The sequence below is a fragment of the Narcine bancroftii genome, chromosome 2, assembly GCF_036971445.1.
Source record: "Narcine bancroftii isolate sNarBan1 chromosome 2, sNarBan1.hap1, whole genome shotgun sequence".
NCBI lineage: Eukaryota > Metazoa > Chordata > Chondrichthyes > Torpediniformes > Narcinidae > Narcine > Narcine bancroftii.
Window position 1 is genome coordinate 281,974,469 of NC_091470.1, and position 24,631 is coordinate 281,999,099.

A 24,631-nucleotide genomic window follows, 5' to 3' on the forward strand; every position below is an offset into this window, starting at 1 on the left:
CCAACCAATTTTCCCCTGCAACCGCTGCAATCGTGTCTGCCTGTCCCGCATCGGACTTGTCAGCCACAAACGAGCCTGCAGCTGACGTGGACTTTTTACCCCCTCCATAAATCTTCGTCCGCGAAGCCAAGCCAAAGAAGAAATGATACATTGATGGGCCCTGTGTCCTTAAAATTCAGTGGTGTATAATATAGACTTTTGGATTCCTGCGGTTTTACTATCTGGCCGACTTCACTGAGAGATATGTTGTCCCTGCTCATTGCTCCCTAGTTCCAGTGACCTGAATAGCTCCTAATTAGCAAGGTTCAGCTTTCCTGTCAAAAATGGGAACTTCGCCCTCCAAAATAAATTGACAGCTGGCCGAACCATCCCTGGTTTATCAACTGTCAAAGAGTTTGGAATGTTTGTAAATCTTTGCAAAGATTTTAAAAAAGTTAAAACTTAAACAAATTTTATGATAAAATATTAAAAATGATAACAATTTTTTTTAAAGTTTACAAAATTAAAAGAAAAGCAATAAATATTAACATATCAATTAATTCAAAATTGTAAATTGTCTGAAACTTGTTGGCTGTCTGGCAACTGTTGAAAGGCATGGATTTGCCGAAACCGAGACAAGTTCAGGAGCCAGACATCCCATTATAGTTGCTGGCAAGATGCAGTAAATTGATATTCCTCCACTGGACTTGAGGATACCCAGACTGAAATGCGGTCAAAAAGGCAATTATGATCACAGAGTCTGGCATGAGTGACCCTTAGCAGCGACTTGGATTGGCATGTTGATTTTCCTTGCAAAAATGTTGTACACAACTATTATAAATTATTTAGGTTCCTGGGAGCATAGTTGCAATGAATGCATAAGCAATGTTGCTGTGACAGCGACTTCCCTTCAGTTTTGATCTCTCATGGACTAGACTGACAAATTATAGTACAGTATATTGTGCAAAGTTATCAAAAGCTAATCATCATTTTCATGTGCTATATTACCAACATGTATCTATTTATATCTATTCCTGAAAGACACATGATGAAAGCAGTTGTTAAGATGGACTTGCCTAATCAAATGAATTGGATTTAATTGTGAACCTGACCTAATAAAACTATTACACCGACTCGAAAGTACTGCTCGGGTATTACCTATCCTAGTACTTCAAATATAGATTTTTAAAATTATATAGCACAAATCAAGGAAGTATGAACTCTAACTATATGGTTTTAGAAGGTTCCAAAGGAGATACAAGACACTGCAGATTCTGGAATCTGAAACAATTTTTTGGAGGAACTCAGCAGGTCGATTAACATCTGTGGGGGAAAAGTCATGGTCCATGTTTTGGGTTGAAACCCTTCACCTTTAGCCAAAGGCCAGATTTTGAACTTGATTCTAGCCTGGCTTCACCACCATTGAGGTGAAGTTTCACTTTTCACCTTGATTAGTGATGGCTTGGCTTATCAGGGTATGGTTCTCTCATCCAGACCTCTCCTTATAGGACCACAACAACCTTCATCCAGGTCAGAGTGATTCTTCATACATTGGCCCTAAACATGGAGATTTGGTCAAACCCAAAATTGAACCCCTCAGTTAAACTTCTGCTCACTTTCACATCAACAACTGAAACAAATCTGATTGGAGAAAGTTTTAAAAGGAATTTCTTCACAGATTGAGAAACCAATGGGATTGGAACAGGTAAAATTTTCAACACCATATATGGTATTTTCATTACACTAGGAGAGAATGTGTGAAATGATTTGACAGGCTTCCAGTGGTTAAGAAGGCTTCTCATAGGGGACACTCACTGACATGAGTTAGTTTAGAAGTCTATGAGGGTTGTTAAAATTCTGCTTTCTGTAAGGAAAAGGTTGGCCAAAAGACTCAAACTGTAGGTTACATGTGTATGTTTATATCTAATCAAATTATATTCAGCATAATTCTTTACCTTCCTCCTGTCCTCTGCAGCCTCAAGTTTCTTCTGGATCTCATCCAAAGAGAGATCCTTCTTCTTTGGAGGTGACAAAGTTCGGTCCAGTGCTGGCACTGCTTCTGGGGAAGGAGGCTTTAAAATCACCTCAAAGGATTGACCTGAGGAACGCTTGTTGATTTGTTTTACTTCCATGTCTAGGGAATAATGAATGCAGTGTAAATTTGTGCATTTTACCACCAAAAGACCTGTCTGCATCACTGAAATGGTACATAAATTTTTTAAAAATCTTAGACTAACTGCAAAGGTATACATTTATTAATTTATCCTTTGATATTTATTATCTCTTTTTCTGTTTTGCATCTGTAGTTATTTAAATTTTTACTATTGTAATTGTTTTTTATATATCTGGCTGCAGCAAGTACAAATTTTGGTGCATCTGCAAATTATACTTTTCTACATTGAACATTGAGAACCATCTTGCTTAAGAAGTTGATGATTTCAGTTCAATGGGTTTCTAACACGGGAAAGAAATACTGAGGCCTCAATATGTACATCATACGGTGAGCCAGTTAGTACCATCCTTTGCTGAATCCTTTGGTCTTGCAATATAAACAAAAGTCCTAAAGAAACTTTGCAGGTCATGCTGCATTCATAGGAAGTAAAGGGTAACCCACATTTCGGGCCTGAGCCCTTTGTCAAGATAGGAGCAAAGAGCAGGTAGACACATGAATGAAAAGGTGGGGTGAGGAGAGGAGGGAGGAATGGGCAGGAGAAGGAGGACAGTCTAACATGCAGTTGGTTAGGTAGAGAAAAAAGTTTGTTTGTGGAATTCTATTGATTTTGGTTGTGGATCATCACCCTTCCATAATCTGGAACTACATCCATCACAGGGACTGTCCATTCAAAATGAGTGATGGATTCAAAGAATAAGCTGATAATGTTACATTAGACAGATACATGGAGGGAAAGATTATGGAGGGATATGGGCTGAATGTAGGACTAGGTTGGGCCAAATGGCTGGTGTCCATTCTATAGAACTCTCTGACTTCATGTTTCTACTTCTGAGCCTAATTGCCTTTGATAGAAAGGTCATTGCCATCTTCAGTCGATTCTTTGGATTAAAAAAACACTCTCTCTGATATTTCCATTTTATTTCACCCACCTGAGATACAGCTGGTGGTCACACCCAGGCACTTACCCCACTCAGCAAAATGTGTTCTTCACATCACTGAGCTCAAGCAACTGAAAAGATCCTGATAACTTGTAGAGCGGACTACATCAGCTCAGAGGATAAGATAGTCATGCTAAATTTTACCTTTGTTGTCAGGCTTACAGGCACCATGATTTACAGTTACATAGAGTTAAGGATGAAGTTAGTCTGGGCACTAGCTGGTCAAAATGTAGATCCAGTGTAGAATGCCTTCTCCAGGACTGCCCTTCTCTAGTGCATATCAGTGCTCCTAATGCAATTGCAGGCCTTAATATGAAGCCCTAGAAATCATGGCCCTGATGAATCAATGGCATTTACACGGGAGAGTGCTTTATTAGCCCCATCGCAAACCTTTTCATCCAAAGAAATGAGTATTTCCATAGGTGGAGAAGATTGGATCTAGTTAAGCTAAGAATGAACAGTTTTGGTTTAATTTAAACTTTTGCTACAATCTTACAAAACACAATTTAGTTTCTTTAACCACAGTAAAAAGCAAATGTACTATTTTAGGACAGTTTACTGAATATTTATTTCTTGAGAGCAAATTAATTTCAGAATAGTGTCTTTAAGGAATCCAAAATGGCTCTGTTGAAATGTTGCTCTGAAGACGAACTGTTCAGGGATCTGTCATCTCTTTATAATTATTTAAGGAAATTAGCACATTGAATAAATCTCTAACGTGTTTATTCAAGCACAATGATCGACTCACCATCATAATTATAGAACGCGGCAGCATGTGGTTCAGAATAGAAGCAGGAACATATCAGAGAAAGCATAGAGAGCTCCTTCATTTTCTCCTTGTAGGCTGAAATAAAATCAAATACACAGTCATTACTTCTTAAGGTTAGCTTTCAGTTTCACACTTTAATGTAGGTGGACCTCAGTGAGAAACAACAGATCAAAGCAGGACGGTTAATCAGAATTACTTGGAACAAAACTAGCTATTGCAAATAGGAACAGTCTGGGAAATGAATTAATAGGAACTTGTATTTTGGATAAGTGGGAATTTGCTGTGTTTAGGAAAATAGTGATAATTTTTCTTCCATGTTTATATTTATTTAATACTGTATTATTGAGGCAGAATAGTTCAATCAACTAAAGCTTCTGGCTAATAATAAATAATTCTGCAAAATAACACAAGTTGTAATATCAAGAAAAAGGACTGCCATCAGGAAATATGGGATAAATCAGTTTCCATATCCTTTATTGAAAATGATCTTCCATTGTCATCTCTCCAGGGGAGCAGAGCATCCTTTTGCCACACACCAGTACTAAAACTGTCTCATGACCACTTGACATTTGCACAGTTTGTGGAACTGATTTTCCTGTCATCAAAGAACTGCTGGTGCAGCATGAGTAGCAGGAGGGTTGAAGTCCTTTGTTACTAGTTCTCAGGAGCTCAGACGAAGGCAGCACCCTCCTCTAACAGATGAGAGTTCTATTGTTATTGATATGCATTGTACATTTACAGTTGAAAGTTTATGCTTCTTTTGCTAGATATTTGAATCCAAGTGTCCTCACCATCCTGTAAAGCACTGTATGTGTCAGTAAATATTTATCACACAAATTCACAGAAGAATTTTTCATCTAATGAAAGTTATCCATCTGAATAATTAAGTCTTCCTCTCTTATTACAGGTTACAGCTAATCACTTCTTTTATATGACCAGCTCAAGCAAAAGCCAGAAAGGTACACATCAGCTGATGGATCCATGCAACAATGTTTTAAACCACCATGATATGATATTCAGAGAAGAGATTGCAAATGGGCGATTAGCAGCTTTTCCTTTTTTTTTAAATCAGGATCATTGCACATATTAAGAAAATGGGCCTGGATACTATTTTTCTTTTTATAAATAGACATGTGATTTAACAGTTGCATTTAACCTATAAACTTGGAAATTCAGTACGGTCAGATGTCTAGCTTGATCAAGTAGTAATGCATTGACAAACATATGTCATTTTAAAATAAATTAGATTCCACAACTCTTTCAGAGGTCTTTAGGGTGGCACAGTTAGTGCAATGCTGTTAGAGCACCAGCGACCTGGGATCGAATCTTCTGGGTCCTCCGGTTTCCTCCCTCCCTCCAAAAGTAAGGGATTGGAGGTTAATTGGGTGGTGTGGGCTCATGAGCCAGAAGGGCCTATTACTGTATGTAGAAATTCAGATTCCTCACTGTAATTGCCTCACAGCTCTAGCAGTTTGGCTTGATTGGTCCTGCTTGTGAGGAGTTTTTACATTCTCCCTGGAATTGAGTAGGTTTCACCCAACTGCTATGGTATCATCCCATGCTATAGGTGTGCTTGTAAGTTAAATGGCTAATTTAAACTGCCCTTAGTGTTGGCAGGTGGCAGGAGAATCAGGATGGGATGGGGAGGGGGTGGAATTTGTTGGCAGGTGAGGAAGAACAAGTTACAGGGAAATTATTGAGAAAGTTTGATAGGATTTCTCTGACAGCCAGCATAGAAACAATGGTTGACTTGTATGTTATGAAAAAATAGAGAAATATGAGCAAATATAATCCCTTAAAGATACTTGCAATATCTTACTTAACTCCCAGGTTGCTTTTCTTTAAATCCTAACTGGATAAGTTTACTGCCTCCTTCTTAAGGTTATCAGTATGATAATGAGCAGCATTTGGTCATTCACCCATTTCCTTCACTCCAGGATTCTGGATATTTCAGTGCATAAGCAAAATTTTACAGATGTTGGAAAATAAAACTGTAAATTTGGTAAATAGCAGATCAGTCATAATCCAAGGAGAAAATAGCAGACATTAAAATTTCAGTTTAGACACCTTTCAGCAGTAGGATTCTAATGTATTTTTATGCTGAATTTGTTGTATGTATGTATGCTTTAAATTCTACACCAAGTCAAAATTCTCTCAATCTGCATGGCACATCAGCAAGATCCTGGACCTGACAGTATATTCTGGAAATGTTGAGATGTTCTTTCAGCCTCTGCATTATTTCAGAGGCCATTCTTGTTTGCAGAATTTATAAAAATGTTCACAATTTAAAATAGAAGGTAAACAAGCTTCATTTAGGTAATGACACGGTGATATTTGGATATCAAAGGCACAAAAGAGGAGAGAGGCCCGTTCAAACAACACATGCATTGTCCCCTTCTTTAATCTCATACACCACCAGCTTTACAAGTCTTTTGATGGGAGGATCATTTTTATGCTGTGAAGCTTACAGTTTTTTTGGATGCCTTTTACAAATGCAATTTTCTCACAAAGGGAGAATGCATTGGTGCCCTCGAACTGCCATGCTTGTCAGATATGTTATGTATGTCTTTGCGAAGAATGATACCTTGATTTGAGAAGTTTCAAGAAAAATATATGGATAATGTTTGTCAATCACCCTGTTACAGACATTTAAAAAGCAGATGAACTTCAATGTTTGAGCAGTTAAACTTTGCTTTTCAACAAAGCAACCAGTGAAACCCAAAATCATTTAAATTTAACTTAGACATACAGCATGGTATAGGTCCTTTCAGCCCACAAGCCCATGCTGCCCAATTACACCCAAATGACCTACACCCCCAGTACATTTTGAATGATGGTAGGAAATTGAAGCACCTGAAGGAAATCCACAGAGACAGAGGAGATGTACAAACTCCTTACAAGACAGTGCCGGAAAGAAGGATGCAAGCTATTAGACTGCTGCATTATTGCACAGAAATTCAATAAGAGCGTGCTGTTGAATAAATATTACCCCCTCCATAAATCTTCGTCCGCGAAGCCAAGCCAAAGAAGAAGATAACACCATTGAAGTAAACCCTGTCAAAAGTAGTTTCGGGGCATTTCTGTTCACTGTACTCATTCAAGTGCTCTTCCTAGTGAGATTCTTCTGAGAAATTCTGGAAGCAAGCGTTTCCACCTCATTCAGTGCAATTGAGCTGTAAATTAAATATTAAAAAATTCTGCTTTGTGGGTGGGAAAGATCCATCCACCAATGTTAAGCATTCCCAGAATTATATTATTGGTTCAAGTCTGCAGTTCAATGAGAGATGAAATGTATTTCATTCTAGACAAGCCTAGCACCCAACCTCTAATAGGCATTTCAATTATATTCAGCTGTTATTTAAGTATTGCATTTGACATCTTGTGCTTTATCATTCAGAAAATCTTCATAACAGTTTTTGATAGTTATTTTAATCACCCATGAAGAAACCTCAGAGGTTTGAAAACTATGAATAGACTGAATGGTTGGTACATGAAGAATTTTGTATTATATGATTAATCGCCTCACAATTATTACAATATTATTACCTCTTCCCTCATAATCATTCAAAGTGTAGTCAAATGATTCAGTTACAGCTAAAGCTTAGCCTTTATTGAAGGAAGTTTACCTATACAGCAGAATTAACAGGCAAACACCTTCACTTTGATTTACACGTTTAGAAATTGAATTATTTTATTTTACATGACTAACTGCAGTCATCTGATAATGCCCCAGATTGCACAAGAAATAATGATTTGTTTAACGCATCTTTATTGAAATGCAAACTCTCGCAATTTGAAATGAAGAAATGAGCTACAAATTGTTAAAGTTCCCAAGGGCACTTATTTCCTCTCCACTATTAGTCTTGCAAAACATTTTCTTTCTCTCTCCTTTCACTCGGTCTTGCTTTTTTCCTCCTGATACTCTTAATTCACTCCTATTCATCATATTTGAAGTCATTTAAATCAGAGTAGATGATAGCAACTTAAATTTGATAACATTTTCTGAAAATTAAGCAAAATGCTTGTCCAGTTATTCTAGCTTGCCAGTAATGAAATGGGCGCTGGATATCTTGAATTTCAGAAGGTTTTATTGGGATGTTTTGCAGGATTTGGTACTAGGAGTTGTGGGATGTTTTCATAGATGATAAATAATGTTGATAGGTAGTAATAGTTTCAATTCAATCCCTGTGATCTGTAAGGAATATTGGTGTCAACCCAGGATTTCTATTGTCCATAATACTTGTGTGATTTTCACAACTTAATTTAAATAATTGAAAATTGTAGGTGTATGGGAGCAGATTCTTTGAGGTTAGGATTAGCACTCATGAACAAAATGTATATAGAAACATAAACTGCCATCATTGTACTTAACAGACCTCTTCAGTCATCAGTAGTTTATGCATATGGTTCAGAACTTAATCTGCCATCTCCTTAGGGCTCAGGAGTGATCTACACTGGAATGAACTTCACCCAAATCTGGCTTACTAGCACTTAACATTCACTATTTTCATTAACTAGGCACTCCATCAAAAATGCATGAACAAAAATAAATTTAAGGAAGCAAGTTTCATTGTGGCTTAGTTAATATTTCCTTGGTTCTGTTCAAATGTTGCACACATTGTGTTTCTGCCTCTCTTTCAATACCTTCTGGATGTTTAGAAATGTCTTGATTCATGATTGGATTCTATGGTATAGCCCAGTCCAAGAAGAAAGAGATAGCGGGAAGTAAAATGGCCCTTCATAAAACTGTAACCACAATCTTCATACACACTGCTGTGGTAACATAGTCATCTATTCTCACCACAATTGATGCTATTTAGCTTCAGCCTTCATCAAAGCCCCTGAATTTATGCATCAATAACTTTGCTCTATTTTCCAATATTCAATGTGTGAGTTTGCTCATTTAATATTTTATGGAAAAAGAATCAATATTTTCTTTGTGATTTCTAATGAATGAAAATACAAACCACTAAATAGAAAGGGAACTGACAGAGATGTAAATGATTGATCAATTAAATAGAAAGTTGTCCTTTGCTTAATGTGAACAATAACCTCATTTACTCAACAGCCTGGACACGTGACATATTCCCTAAGTATCAACGATTCAAGATAATTCAAGATAAAGATTATAAGAATAGGCTGGAAAGTTGAATCTAACTTGTTAATCTGATGCTCTAAATTATTGGCTATTATTTCAGAACAGAAAATGCTATGCTAACCTTGGGGCAGCGGAGTTAGCATACAGTTAGTGCAATGCTGTTACAGCGCCAGCAATTGGGACGGGGGCTAGAATCCCGCACTGTCTGTAAGGAGTTTGTATGTTCTCCCTGTGTCTGTGTGGGTTTTCCCTGGAGGGTCCGGTTCCTCCCGCCTTTCAAGAACATACAAGGGGTTGTTGGTCAATTGGTGTAATTGGGTGGAACGGGCTCGTGGGCTGAAAGGTCCTATTACCGTGCTGTAGGTCTAAATTTTGAAAAAAAAAACTTGTTGAATCCATTTCCCAATTAGCAGTAGTGAACAGAAAGAGAAATATTTCAGCTCATTTCAAAGTCACTGACAATTAAAGTCTGTGAAAATGAGGTGATATTAAAAACTTGGGCAAAGTCAATGGAGGTATATGGTTCAACAAAGCACCAGCAGGGATCATGTTTTAGAAAAAATATATGCATTTTGAAATAATTCCTAATCGTTTCATTGTATATGTATATATATATATATAATATTTATATATAAAATATATATATAATATTTATATAATATATATATATAATATATATAATATATATGTATATATGTGTGTATATATATATAATATATATATTTTATATATATATATATATATATATAAATAATATATATATATATATATATATATAAATAATATATATATATATATATATATATATATTGTTTTCAAAATAGATCAGTTATTTAAAATAGATTTTGCAATCTTTATTTAAGTGTTTTGCAGAAGTTATATTCAAATGTTGCCATGCAGAATAAAATATATGTATCAGTGAACAGGACCATAGCATACTAGTTTAAATGTTTTAAGGAATCTTTTGATTTGCTCGTATAAGTTTTGAGTGAAAGATTTACTTCTTCTATCTATAGAGATGTGTTGAAGTCAACTGCTTCATGTGGATAGATGTTTTTCAATCTACAATTTTATGAAAACATTTGTCAGTTATTAAAATGTCAGTATGGAAGGATGATGGCCATTTACAATATGAAATATTATTCCCAAATTTTCAATGAAATTAAATTAAAATCATGAATCCACCTTAGTCTCTGTCAAAGGCTGGAGTGGCTTAGGTTATTGCTAAATAATAGCTTTTATCTAATGTAAATACAATATGCAGGAATAGGTTCATGTCAGAAAATTGACATTGCAGACAAAGACCATTTCTTACTTAACCATTTCAGGTTAAGGAATACATGTTATTTTTACAATTTGTTGTGTATCGGTTAGAATTTCTGTTAATAACTTACAGCAATGATTAACATTTAATATTGACATACTCATTAGGAAACTGACTTCAGTATTATGGTTATTCGTGCTCGGAGTGATCCCAGAGATCCAAAATGTCATAATTTGCTTTAAAAACAGCATCAGATAATTTCACATTTGTGGGGTGATCTATACTGTATGGTACCTCAGCAAGAATGGGAGCCATGGACACTGCAGTGAGCAGAGCAGAAAGTCCACAATGTCAGATGAAGGTCCATGCTCCAGACATCACTTGCTCTCAACTTCTCAAGGCTAAGAACACATTCAGATGGAACCCCATCCCCATTGGAAGACACTATCACCACATCTTTGATTAATATTTTTGTATTCTAGCTGTTGGGATGTTTGGCATAACTCATGCAAATGCCTACAGCAGGGGTGTCAAACTCAAATTCACGGAGGGCCAAAATTAAAAACTTGGACTAAGTCGAGGGCCGAACTAAATATTATTGAAAATTTTCAACAACATCTGCATGTTTTCTCTTCTTTCAACATATGTAATGTTAAACTTTTTCTTATTAAAATAAATGTTTAATAATAGTTTTGGATAAACTTTTTCCAGAAGCATTAACAAATGAGAAATAAAATATTCAATAAATAATATTTCTCTATAGAGGATTTGTCGAATAGTAAAATCTGAGGGCTATTGAGAATGTGGGAGAATAACATGATTCCTGAAACAATCAAATGGGTGACTGATTGTGGGTTATTTGCCATGCCCTTTTTCCATTGGTACAGATATCCTTTGATTTACACACTTTTCAAGTTTTATGCCTAATGAGCTTGTATCCAGGTGCAGGACCATTTTTAACCAGGAATATATTTATCACTGTGACATGAAACTATTGGAAGATCGTTTTATCCTGAGATTAAAGTTCATAATACCTACTCAGGCCTATGTGCGGGAGGGCGGGGTTTACGGGAGATCGGGTTGGACAACGACAGTGCGGGGGCATCGGCTCTCGCTGCAGGGCGGCATCTCGGGGGATCAGCGGCCCCGTCACCGCGAGTCGCGGGTCGGCCTGCGGCAGGGAGGGGGAGTGGGCAACGGTCCTGGTGAGGTCAGGCCCCCCCTGAGTTTCTGCTGGACCCCCCTTGACCTGCTGAGTTTCTCCCGGATCCCCCTTTGACCTGCTGAGTTTCTCCCGGACCCCCCTTGACCTGCTGAGTTTCTCCTGGACCCCCCCTTGACCTGCTGAGTTTCTCCCAGACCCCCTCCCCTTGACTTTCTGAGTTTCTCCCGGACCCCTACCCCTTGACCTGCTGAGTTTCTCTCAGACCCCCCTTTGACCTGCTGAGTTTCTCCCGGATCCCCCTTTGACCTGCTGAGTTTCTCCCGGATCCCCCTTTGACCTGCTGAGTTTCTCCCGGATCCCCCTTTGACCTGCTGAGTTTCTCCCGGACCCCCCTTGACCTGCTGAGTTTCTCCCGGACCTCCCTTGACCTGCTGAGTTTCTCTCGGACCCCCTTTTCTTTCCGTGCCGGTGTCCCAGGACCTTTCCAGGGCAGTCTCCGTGCTCAGGACCGCGCTGGGATCCCGGTCAGCAGTGGAGGAGCAGGTGAGCGTGGCTAATCCCGATCCAGACCATGCCACTCCCGAGATTGGCGGGGGGTTCCACCCTACCTGCCCGACCAGCCTCGCTCTCCACGTGTACTCCGGGCACCCGCCGTTGGTCTGGTGGGAAGGCGCAGGGCGGCCGGCGCTCCCATCGCCCGGGGGAGCCTCAATCTTCCCTCCGGCGTCCCGACTCCATCTGCAGCTCCAAGAAACGCTGTGCCACTGGGGTTCCAGGTGCTGGGAAGCGGCCTTGGCTTCCCCTGACACCGGCCAGGCCGCGCTGTGGTGGGGGGGTGGGCGGGGGGACATGACAGCGTGTTTATAATACCACCCACCACTACCTTTCAACGACCAGGATTTTTCTCTCTCTCTCTCTCACCCTGGGACACAGCGGTTACTGTGCATGTGCTATACTGGCGCGGCGGCCAGCGGGCCACCTCTAATACATTTTTGATATGATCTTGCGGGCCAAATATAATTATATCGCGGGCCAAATTTAGTCCGCGGGCCAGAGTTTGACATGTGTGGCCTACAGGGACTGTATGACATGTCTGATTTTACATTTCAGCATAAAAGTAGTTATTCTTCTGGATTATATGTTCCCTGAGATTCACCATGAGTGAACAAAATGCACAGAGCAAGACAAATTGAGAGAAGATGAATACTTGGGGAAAGACAGAAGAAAGAAAAATTCTCAGCAAGAGGCTATGTCCATCCAAGATACCGAGACAAGAATCGTCCACCCACAACAAAGCTTACAGTGCGAACCATCTATACATCTGTAATGACAAGCTGTCTGAAATAAACAGCCTGCTACAGCCACAACCATAAGATTTGCATTGCCTATGTAATCATATAATTGAAGGCCAGAAATGGAATTACGTGTAATAGTTTGCACTAAGAGTCATGCAGACTGGTGGCTGAGACTGTGGTAGATATTATGAGGTGGCATTCTGAGTTAGTCTGCTCTACCTGCTGCGCATGGGAAAGAGTAGCAAACTAAAGATTGACTGTTGGAATAATCAGTTCCTCTGCACCACAACACAGCAAAAACCATGTTTCTACACTATATTGATAGAGTAAAGCTCTTGTCAGCCAAAATAATGTGAGGGCAACCGTGGAGGAACCAGGATTTATAAGGCAGAGCAGGAATTGCACAACCACTTAGGGAGGTAGCCAGAACCACTCGATATATAAAAAGCAGTGCAAGGAGGACCACAACTGAGAAAGAAGAGAAAGCTAACTGTGATAAACACGTCCAAGTAGGATGCTTGAAACCACAATTCAATGCTCCATTCACCAGCAAAATACAACTTATGTCATTGACCAACACAACAGATGTCTGATCATAGCACATTCTCTACCACATCAAACAGTCCAAACTATCTTTATACAATTAAGATGTATTACTTGACACAGAAGTATAAATTAGCTATTAACTTCCTGACTTGCTGCCTCCTATGAGTTTTTGCCTGCCTAGCTCCAAGAAGAATATCACATAGACAAATGCGGCATTGTTGCTGGAAGGTTGGGAGTTTCAGTAGAGCTATTCACAGGAGGCTCTGGAGAAGATCTTCAGACAACTCGGAGATTGATAATGCATTCTGCAGCAAAGCTGGTTTAGTCCACAAGAAATTGAATGATGATGTGTGTCTTCTTTGTCATTGCATTCTTGTTGCTCTTTCACTGTTTGGATGGGAGTTGGTCCTTGGATATCTGAAAGTATATACCGATGCAAGTACTTTGGAGTGCAGGGGTAGGGTAGAGAGGGTGGGGGTTGATATGATAGACATATTCACATGGATTGAAATGCAAATCAAGAGAGATTATGGACAAGGCTTGAGGATTAGATATTTGAGCACCATTCCCATCACTGATTTCACCAGTCATGGCAATGGCATGCCATTACCTCCTTCTGGTAGATAGGACATCTGTATGCTGTCTGGTTGTGCTTCATGTTCTACAAGAGGGAGACAGATCTATGACACACCTTAGGCTATCATTGCTGCAAAGTTGGCAGCATTGAAAGTTGGGTATGAAGTATTCAACAGGGGCATGTGTATGAGAGTGAGATGGATCACTGGAATGCGAGTTAAAAGTCCTTGGAAGATCAGTGATGTTATGTTGCGATTTGAACAGTGGCTGAAGCTAATGTTGCTGATGGTAGAATATGACATGTAGATATACTTTCCGTGACTTAAAATTCATGTGTGGTCATTCTTACTGCACTTTATCTCTGATCCATGAAGATGATCACAGATACTGATCTGCATATCTATCTGCTCCATTGGCTTTAGGGTGTTTGTCTTGAAGAGCTCGGCATCCTGTGGAGACAGGGCACTTCTGCTTTGCATTCCCACTGCTAAGTCATCCATTGCAGTATCTAAATGAGATATGGTTTCGGCCATAAATACCACCGGATTAAAACATTCAAGCCAACATTAAGCCGGGTGAACTAGTTTTAACTGGTGTTGACACACAGGGTAGGATTTTTTTTATGATGGTGCTAGAGTGGTTGGTGTGCTGGCTACATGGTAATCGGTGTCACAGAATACTTCTGCACTGTGGGCTCAGCGTCAGCTTTTAGAGGTGATTAAATTAAGCTCCAGCTCGCCTGGCTGCTCTGTCAAATTTATTATTTGAATTTTCTTTCTCATAATAAAGTTGCATACTAAATCAGGTTTAAATTAAATTTAAAATTCTATTGACAAGTGAAATAGTACTTCTGTTTTTCAAACTGCTGTTTATTGGAGACTGGATACTGTATTAAATAACTGCATACAGAGTCTCTGGAAGGAGATTATTAATGTCTAATGCAGCCACTCTCAACTATTCTTTGATTATGGTCCCCTTAGGACTATGCTCAAAGTTCATGAGCCCCCTTCCCTTTGAAGCAATCAAGTTTAGTTGGCTTCTTCCAGACTTCTTTCCAATGAGTACATTAAAAATATTTAATGATTTCTGTCTGTGGCCTTCCCCCCCCCCCCCCCCACCCCACTTTAAATGTGCCATGGCCCCATTGAGAATGGCCAGTCCAATGGAACAATGTTAAACTGTGCAGCACAGTTAGTGCAACGCTATTACAGTGCCAGCAAACTGGGTTCGAATCTGGTGCTGTCTGTAAGGATTTTGTATGCTCTCCTCATGTCTATGTGGGTTTCTTCTGTGTGCTCCGTTTTCCTCCCACTCTTTAAAACATATGGGGGTAGAAGGTTAATCGGGGCATTTGGATAGCATGAGCATGTGGGTCAGAAGCGCCTGTTAAAATGTAATTTAATTTAATTTGTTCTTCTGGTTCATTACAAACACTGTATATTATAGTTTAGGCAGGACATTTTACATGGATTTAAAAGTTACGGATTCTGTGCTTCACTCTGGGCCCTTATAATCTAAATGGGTGACAATTCAGTTGAAAAATGTGTTCTAGATGTTGTCATTCAAACAAAATGCTGAACCAATGTCTAATGGTGAAATAGTTAAGATATAATGGCTCTTGATACACAGGCCCTGAGTTAACTGCATTGGTCCCGAAACAAATATCATCAAATCATAGTTTGTTATTGTGTTACTTTTCATGGAAAGTGACATCTGTAATCACCAAAGTATGAATTTAGAAAATAATGCACATATCTCTTTAACTTGTTAATTACATAGGAAGTATTTGTAAAAAGGCCTACCTTTTCTTGGAATATTTCAATTTGAATATAATTATGGATGGCATAGTTGGTATTAAAGTAATTGGTTGTCATTGGGACCATCCAGTGATTTCCAAACACTTTTTCTTTATGCTTAATTTATTTGTGATGGGAATAACATCACCTAAAGGAAAGTGATTGAACCCTTAGAGTGGAGAGGGATGAAGAGTGGTAGCATGTGAAGGAGGAAGAGTTTGCCTTAGGATTAAGATTGACTATGTATCAAATTGAATTTCTAAGCTTTGGCGGTTTCTAAAAAATGTTTGGCCATCACCTGGAGATCTGATTTAGTTTTAAATGCAAAGATGGCATACTGAAATGAAACCCTGTATTCCCCTTGAAAGATAACATGTAATTTGAGGGATAAATACCATTTTTTTGTAAAAGTATGGAGCCTTTACTTAAAAATTATTGGTTTGAAGATTAAATCTTTCAGTCTGTTTTGGTGTGGTGTCTTGGTTTTCACAGCTGAATAGTTGAATGTTTTTAAATGATTATCTCCTTTCTTTAATGGGTAGTAGGGAGAGGAGGGTGGGTATTAGTGGGTGGAGAAGGAGGTTTGGGGTGGTTTTATCTATTTATTTTCTGTATGAATACATTCTAATCGATGTTATTTTTTAAAAAAATTTAAAATATTCAAAAAAGTGAAGGCACTCTCAAGATGGTGTCCTCAGAGAGGAGAGCAATGCCAATCAATGATGGAAAGAGATGGCATCCCAGGATGGAGAATGGCAGGACCCCAAAGACAGAAAGAGTTAAGATTCTCATGATGAAAGGTGATGAAAAACACAAGATGGACAATGGTGACATTCCAGAATGGAGAGTGATGGCAAGTCATGATGGAAAGGGATGCCATTTCACCAGTGTAATGGAGGACAATGATATTTTCAGAAAAGAGACTGATGGCAACACCAATCAAGGTACATGGCAAGTGTTCCCAGAGTAGATAGCGATGGGGCCTTCAGGATGACCCAGTGTCAGGCAGCCTGAGTTATGATAATTATGACAGGTTCTTGGAAGAAAAAGTATCAGTAAGCTCCAGGAAAGATAATAGCAACTTTTAACAATAATGGTGTCACTTTACAGAAAGGACACACGTTGTACTTATAGCTAAACTGCTTATCATAATAAACTCTTTGCAATACCAGATGCTCAATTGTAATCGTACTCCCCATTGCAGTACAGACATTTAGAAGATGCTTACTGATGGTTAATCAATAATCTGTGCCATTTAATAATTCCATCATGTGCACCCTTGTGAACCTATCAGATAATGAGAAAAAAATGGATTACAACCATTAACCAAAAGGCACTGCACAATTTTATACTCTTTGCCTTTTGAGAAAGTATTAGGTTAACAGACATTATACTGAATTCTGCCAATGCAACCAACATTCAGAAACAGTTAATGTCAAAAGCATTCAGAGGAATTTTTGCTTCTATTTTTCCCATTCTCACTTTTCTCCATTGTGATCAGATTAAAATGCGAGGACTTAGAATCCAAATGTTCATAACAAATTTTGAGCTGACAAACCTTTTAAAATCTATGAAATAATCTTTCACGTTGAGTGCATTACAATATTAATTTGAAGCAGAGTGAGGGGAGGGGAAAGTATTCAGCAGTCACTGCTCTATTCTGCAATCTGCTGATTCAGGGAAGTACATGCATTTCTTTTCCTTGATGGGAAACACACATGAACTGGGATTTGGGAATATTGGAACTGACAGGTGCAAGACCAATTCCAGAAAAGCTGGGGTCCAGCCCATCTGAGTGGTAACATGGTGCTCCACAAGCTTGCTCCATTGTTCTGTTTCATGACTGCAAGTGAATTTTTAAAAAAGCATCGACCAGATGGCAAAATCTAAAGCCAAATCCTCTTATTTATTTCCTTTGCAATTTTATCTGCATCATTATCCTAGGCTTATGAAGAGAGTAAGTTCAAATTGTGTTTCTTGGAGATGCTAGAAGCCACATTTCATGTCCTGGAGTATTGGAATCTTATATAACCATTCTAACATCGGCCACTGTGATGCATGAAGTCTCAGTCAGATCCACACCTGCCCTGTTATGCTCACACTCACGTTTTCCTGTTACGTTGTCAACTCCAATTAGACTTGATCCATAACGGTTTCAATACATCCTCATTTCAAATATCCTGTGTTTCCCTCTTCCTGTATCAATTGGATGGTGACAGTTCTGTTGCCCATGCACAATCTTTGACTTTTGATCAGTTATTGGTTTCCATTTATAAACTAATTTTATAGATAAGTAAAATAAAAATCTAATTCTTCGGTCATTTATTTCCTCGGTTTCTGGAAGCAATCATGAGAAGGTAAGTCTTTAATCATCATGTATGTTATTACACTGCAGACCATATTGAAATTGAATTATGGTAACACAACACAAGAATACATTGCACCACAATCACTTCAATGTCAAATAGTTCTAGATGACACATTTGAGATATAATTCATATTGGCATCAAATTGATAATTACCACATGACTTTCAAAATGAAATTCACAGATGCTAATAAAATGAAAATTTGCATAAAGGGAGCATCGCATAGATACTGCTGTAGTTTAACTTTGCACAGGTGATCAATGATTCCTTTCTTTCCCTTCTACTTGGATTGGGACAGATAAATACGTGAGGTCATAGTTTTCTAAAAGGGGAAGGTTTAGGGGGAACATGTGGGGGGGGGAAGTTCTTCAATCAGAGAGTGGTAGGAGTGTGGGGAATGAGCTGCCATTTGATGTGGTGTATGCGAACTCGATCTCATGTTTTAAGAATAAATTGGATAGATACATGGATGGGAGAGGACTGGAGGATTATGGAATGGGAGCAGGTCAGTGGGACTAGCAAGATGATGGTTGGCACAGACTAGAAGGGGCAATTGGCTTTTTTCTGTGTTGTAGAATTCTATGGTTTGTCCCTATGTTTCAGACTCTCTTCTAAAGCTATGCTCTGTGCTTTCAAATGGAACCTTACCATGTATCTACTGCTTCAGTCACTTCACCTCTTCCATGTTATTAGCTCCATATTCCTGTTTGAATTTACAGCTGTGAGGAATGTTGGAACATTCTGAAATAATTCAGTCTTGATGAACATTCATTGAGCAGAATTGCTTGTCTAAACACAGATGTTTTCTGGCTGACTATTTCCTGCATTTGTTGCTTTGTAATTAGTAAAGAAACCATCATTCTTTCTTGCCCCTCACAACATTTTCTCATATTACTATTTTATGCTTTTGTCTAATGTTCTCAAGTGTAATTAGTGGTGCATTTACTGTTAAGAAGAACATTAAATTTTATTTAGCCAGGAATATTTTTTCACATCTAAGTAAGTGTTTAACAGAACATCATGCATTGCATCTAAATGTGCAACTATTGCTTTATTCTGGAGAACAAGACTATTGCTTCTATTCTGTGTTATTTATTTAGAAATATCCTGGAAAAGAATTGTATGCCTGTAATCAAAATTATTTCTGCTCCATGTTTGTATTCTAAGTATTATTTTTATCTCTATAATCACCCTGTTGTGGCAAGGAAAACAAAAACAAGGGAGGTCAGAGGCAACACTGAGTATTTTTGGCATTAGTGAAAATCAGTTGTCTGTGAAGGTCTGGTAAATAAGAGAAGAGCATACAAGTAATCTAAATTATTCCTTGAACCATTAACAAAGGCATCACTAACTGTTCAGCACTCAAGTCTCATTTGTTCTTGGAATCTAGTGATGAGGCTTTTTTCATGAATCACTGATGTCCACTTTATGCATTTCTTTGACTTGCTGAAGTCAAAGTACAGTTAAGAGTTAATCATATTGGACAGAAGTATGTTGACATGGAAGCAATTAGGAGTAGATGAATACGTGTACACATAGCCAACCATGTTATGAGACATACCAATACCCAAAGGACAAAATATCATGAATAATGATCAATCTGAAGGAAGCTATAGATGGTCCTAAAATGTTTCATGTATATTGACTGAAAGAACATCAGTGAACTACATTCAATAATATACTTATACGTTAACATTCCAGTGACATGGACATTGATAGGGCAATATTCTTGTGTTGCCCAAGCAATTTCTCCTATATTTACTGAATCATAACAAATCATCCAATTTTGTATTTAATATGAAGGTGATAAATGCCAATGTATATTCTTAATATTGACTGAGTGGATGACATGAGACTAATTAAAATAAGTTATCTCAACATTGATTTTAGTTTTCACGGCATCTTAAGCGATGAAAATGGAGAAAGGGATTTTGAAGGAGAGGATTGAATTCTGAATTAACAACTTGCTTAAATCATATTTATGTAATTTTCTTCCAAAGTCATACTGATTTGAAAAGAAATGACTAAGCGTAAAATAATTGATGAGATTCCTTTTCTTGAAAATGTTTTGTAAAATCGTATTCCAGTTTATACTAGTCTAGATACTGATGTCCAACCAGGAAAAACAAAATGCATTTCACTGCAAATCCTACAGTCTATTTGAAATTACTTTCTTGAAAGAGCTGGACAAATATTTTCATCTTCCAGCACCATGAGCACCATGTGGAAGCATGGCGTGATGCCTTGAATGAAGTAGGAATATCCTCGAATTGCACTGCCTGGTGGCTGGTCATGAAATGGCAGGGATAGTGTTTATGGAAGAGTCAATGACCCAGATTACTTCGCTCTCCAGCTAAATGAACGCTGCGATGAATGGATGGGAGAAGGAATTGTGTTTAAGATGTAATTCATTGGTAATGTATATACTTCAGTTCCATTCCAAGAATCAATTTGCTAAGGAAATTAATTTGTGAATCTGTTAATAGTACAATGTCATAGATCTTGGATTCATACATTCATACATTCATACATAGCAGAATGTAACATACAAAATATGTTAATACAACAGTGAAGAGGAAGAGTAGAATGAATTGATTACTTAAAGGGAAAGCCCCAGTATACCACAAGCATAATGAATAAATAAACCAAGAAATTTTAAAAAGACAAAGGAAGATATTAAAGGCCAGCTAAAACAATGAAATGGCATGCCCGGATGTGGGAGAAAGGCTTAGTTCTCATGAAAATATGCTTGTAGTAATGGTGTAAGCAATATACAAAGTGTTAATGTAAATTTGCATATTGTAAAATTCTATTCTATTTTTCTCCTGGACACCATTTTCTCTGGCCATTTAAATACAGAGCCTGTCTGAGAGTGCTGTTTATTGAAATTTGATTCTCATCAGTGGCCTTTTTGAACTCCTAATCTCAGCAGTCCATTCCTTAAGTGAATTTGCTGTTTGCCATGGATGAACTGTTCGTTAATCAATTGAAGAGCTTTCCATGGTAACAGAATTCTTAATCTGCTGTCTGCAGTGATCAGTCTCTCACCAACTACAAATTATCAATACTGATGACCAGATTGGTGCAGTGGGGAGGGATCTTTTCTCTAAGCACTGCAGGGCTGGCTGATCTCCCAGAGTTTAGTTTCAGTACATATGCAGGCAGCTGTCTTAGAATGAACACCACGCCCTTCCCACCTTGTTCTTCACTATACTCATTGCTTGCTTCATTTACATACAAATGCCCTCTATTCTTTGGTTCACATTAACTGAACACACACTGATGGTGACATCTGTGTCTAAACTGGGAACCAATTCCAAAGTAGTGTTCTTATTATTGAAAATCCCTGATGGTTTGTTTAATAATGGAGACAGAAAATTATCATTACCAGCTGGTTGATTTGAAACACAATGTCTCTTTCATGTTTGCTTATACTTCTAAGACCGATCTTATTGAGATAGAGCAAAGATTTGAGCAGTACATTTACCTGATCATTGTCTCAATATGACCCTTCATTAAATGGTGGGCTGCAGTTATGTTCAATTACCGATAACCTGATATTTAAAATGCTCTTTCTTGTAGTTATCAGAATGTGATCTCTTATTTGGTGAATAAGATATCTAATGTAAAATTGTTCATTTTGTTTTACTAGAAATCTCAGCTAGGGAACAGGAAAGCTGATTAATTTCAGATTGTGTCTGATTGCTGAAAGCTACATGGGTGGGGTCTGCCTGCATTGTGCTTGTGTCCAGTTTTTAAAAGATCGTCACCAGCACACCATTCCAAATGTACTTTTATTCTCTGCAGGTTTTAGGGCTTACCCTGGTCTTTAAAGAAGAAAACCAATCATGCAAAATAAGGAAAGAAAAATGTAGAAGGTTACTATCTTTTGTTAGACCTCGACCTGTCATCATTTAACTAGAGCTTTTAAAATGGACTATTTTGGGCGATAAAGGTTACGCCTGGACAAACTGCTGCAATGGTTTTCAAAGTGCCACTCCAATTTTTGGACTGGGTAATTTTGGACCGTATATTTTACAGGAAAAATTACAATAGACTCTACAGTTAATCTCATAAACTATTATACATTTAAAGAAAAAGCATAAAATGAATCATATAGATATAGAATCACACGCACGCATACACCTTTGTGAAAGAAAAACAAATCATTATATTTTAATTCGCTACATGTTCTGCTGAGAACAACCACAAAAGTAAGGAATTCTTACCGATTGCTGTTTTAGACATAGTGGAGGTTGCAAATACTCAGAGGCTGAAAGGGAAAAGGGTCCGGCAACTGCAGCGTAGACAGAGATGACTGAATAAGGCACTGAGTCAGCAGTGTGGAGCTCTGGAAGGGAAAGAATACAGGCAGACTTCTATGAATAATAATCATCTGCCAAGCGAAGCAGATTGGCTGAAGAGGTCCCTTGACATGACTGGTGCATTCTCTGGATCTCCAGGCATTAAATATTGATCCACCAATGATGCTATAGTACAAAGTGCCAATGGACAGTTTGAAATTCAAATCAATATTGGCTCACCCCTCTGTTTCTAATGGCACATCCCTTACAAGATGCCCAGTGTTTGATATCACTAATTAATATTTGGGAAGCAGCAGGTTTTAGGATATCAGAAAATTATACCGTGTCCTTTTCCAACGCGAATGATAAGTGCTGTCCGGGGTGCTGAACCGGATCTGTTGACTCTCGGACTTGATGCAAGGTTCCAGGGCGAAGGGGAAGGGGGGTTCCAGTCACGCCCTCACAAATATCAAATGCTGCCTGAAATCCCACTCAAAAGAACCATTTTGGATTTCAATGAATGCATCGTGAATGGGGCTTATTTGTACGAATGACCTAGTTTTGCATGTTAATTGAAAGTGTTGGCATATGCTGGAAGTAAGGCGTTCACTCGGCTAATTTACTTGTATAATTAAAAGGAAAGTGGTGTCTGAAGGCGCAGAGAAATGAACAAGGGAAGCCTCATGGGTGCTGGCAGGTGGCCAATGGAAAGGCCTGGCTAATTTGAGCTCTGATGTTCTCTTATGATTGGTATCTGTGTGTGAAGATAGTTTTCGTCGTTCCGGATCGTTGTTTCACTGGTTCCATCTTTCCTCAACTGATGGAACCAAGGAGGGCGAAAAGCTCGATCGAGTTTTCGTTGAGCTTTTTTTTTGACCCGCATCTTCTATTTGATTAAAATTTAACCTATTTATAAGCAGCCCATATAATTTATTTAATCCTGGCTTTCAAAGTATATCCCCGGGATGGCCACTCTTATCACCATCAACACTGCTATTATCGTAATCAGCTCCTTGTTCTGCTTTCCCCACACAGGCTGCTTTTATTTCCACTGTGAATACTGTGAATATAATTGTTCTGTTTCCACTTGAGTCTCCATTGCAATTGACACAGGGTAAAAAACACTAATGCCATCCTCCTAGTCTAGCCAGGATGAATTTGAACTCAATTTTTAGAATTTCTATCCATACTTTATGAAAGGTGAATGCCATCCTAATGGATTTCAACGTTGAAGTGGATGTATTTCTTCATTACCCTCCTTAATTGAAAGAAAAATAATGGTTCATTCAACATTTTAGCATTTGATTTCTTAATGCTGTCTGCACTGCTAGTTGAAATGTTAGGGTATTCCACCTTGCTAATGTGATAAACATTTTTAATTGGCTGGTCTGTGGATTTTAAAAACTAATTGACTGGTGTTCATTGATAAATAACAGTATTCATTTTTCAGTGAAAATAAAGGCATAATTCAATTAATCGTGACCCTGGTATACTGTATACAATGTGAAATGCTGGATTTAGAGCAGTTTTTTAGCTGCATTGCTGCAGTTTGTGGGTGGAGTAGTGAAATTGCAGTCTTGATTGAATAGAGCTGGGAGCAGTAAATGCTGTGTGTGTCCCCAAAGTCCTGTGAATCTGGGAAAGAGACTCTGTGATCTGGTGTAAGAGTTCTGGTATAAGGGATGATTTTATGCCAGGCACAGTAAAAAGTAGGCTTAGGATTTAGTCATGACCATGGAAACTGAAATAATGTTAAATGAAAAGCTGAACTAATCTGTATGACTGCATCATTCAACAGCAACAAATAAATTTAAGTGGGAATAATACATTTGTTCAAACCAATGGCATTAAATCATGTGAGGCTGATATTTTAACTCCCTGAACTATTGGAAGTATTGCACAGCATAAGATCATCTATATTATATTGAATCATAAATTTCTAAATTGCTTATTTTTTTTAATTTAAAATTTAAATTAATTCAGCCCATGAGTCCATGCCACCCAATTTACACCCAATTAACCTACATCCCTGGTACATTTTGAATTGTTGGAGGAAACCATAGTCCCTAGGGAAAACCCACGCAGACAAAGGGAGGACATACAAACTCTTTACAGACAGTGTGGGATTTGAACCCTGGTCCCAATTGGATGAGCTTATATTTATTTAACTTTTTAAAATGTGACTTTCTCAGCTCAAACATAAATTAAAGTTTGAAATGATGCTTAAATTGTCAAGAGGAAATAATTTGCAGGTGCAGATACACTGCAATTCACAGAATTAGTTAATAAAATATTTGCTATTTATTGAGTTGGATAAATCTATGAATTGTCATCTCCAAAATAATTAAATTATGGAGCAAT

The 24,631-nt window shown here is 38.1% G+C and overlaps 1 protein-coding gene across 1 annotated transcript in view; it reads right to left on the minus strand.

Annotated features, from left to right (window-relative positions):
- The window catches only part of stmn2b (stathmin 2b), a 33,625-nt gene extending 11,339 nt beyond the window's left edge, over positions 1–22,286 (minus strand). The window contains exons 1-3 of the mRNA XM_069915410.1: positions 22,196–22,286; positions 3,839–3,934; positions 1,935–2,113 (exon numbers count right to left, since the gene is read on the minus strand). Coding sequence (XP_069771511.1) covers positions 1,935–2,113; positions 3,839–3,934; positions 22,196–22,214 — 294 coding nt within the window. The 5' untranslated portion in view covers positions 22,215–22,286. The remainder of the gene's footprint in view (positions 1–1,934; positions 2,114–3,838; positions 3,935–22,195) is intronic.
- Between the last annotated feature and the right edge of the window lie 2,345 nt (positions 22,287–24,631).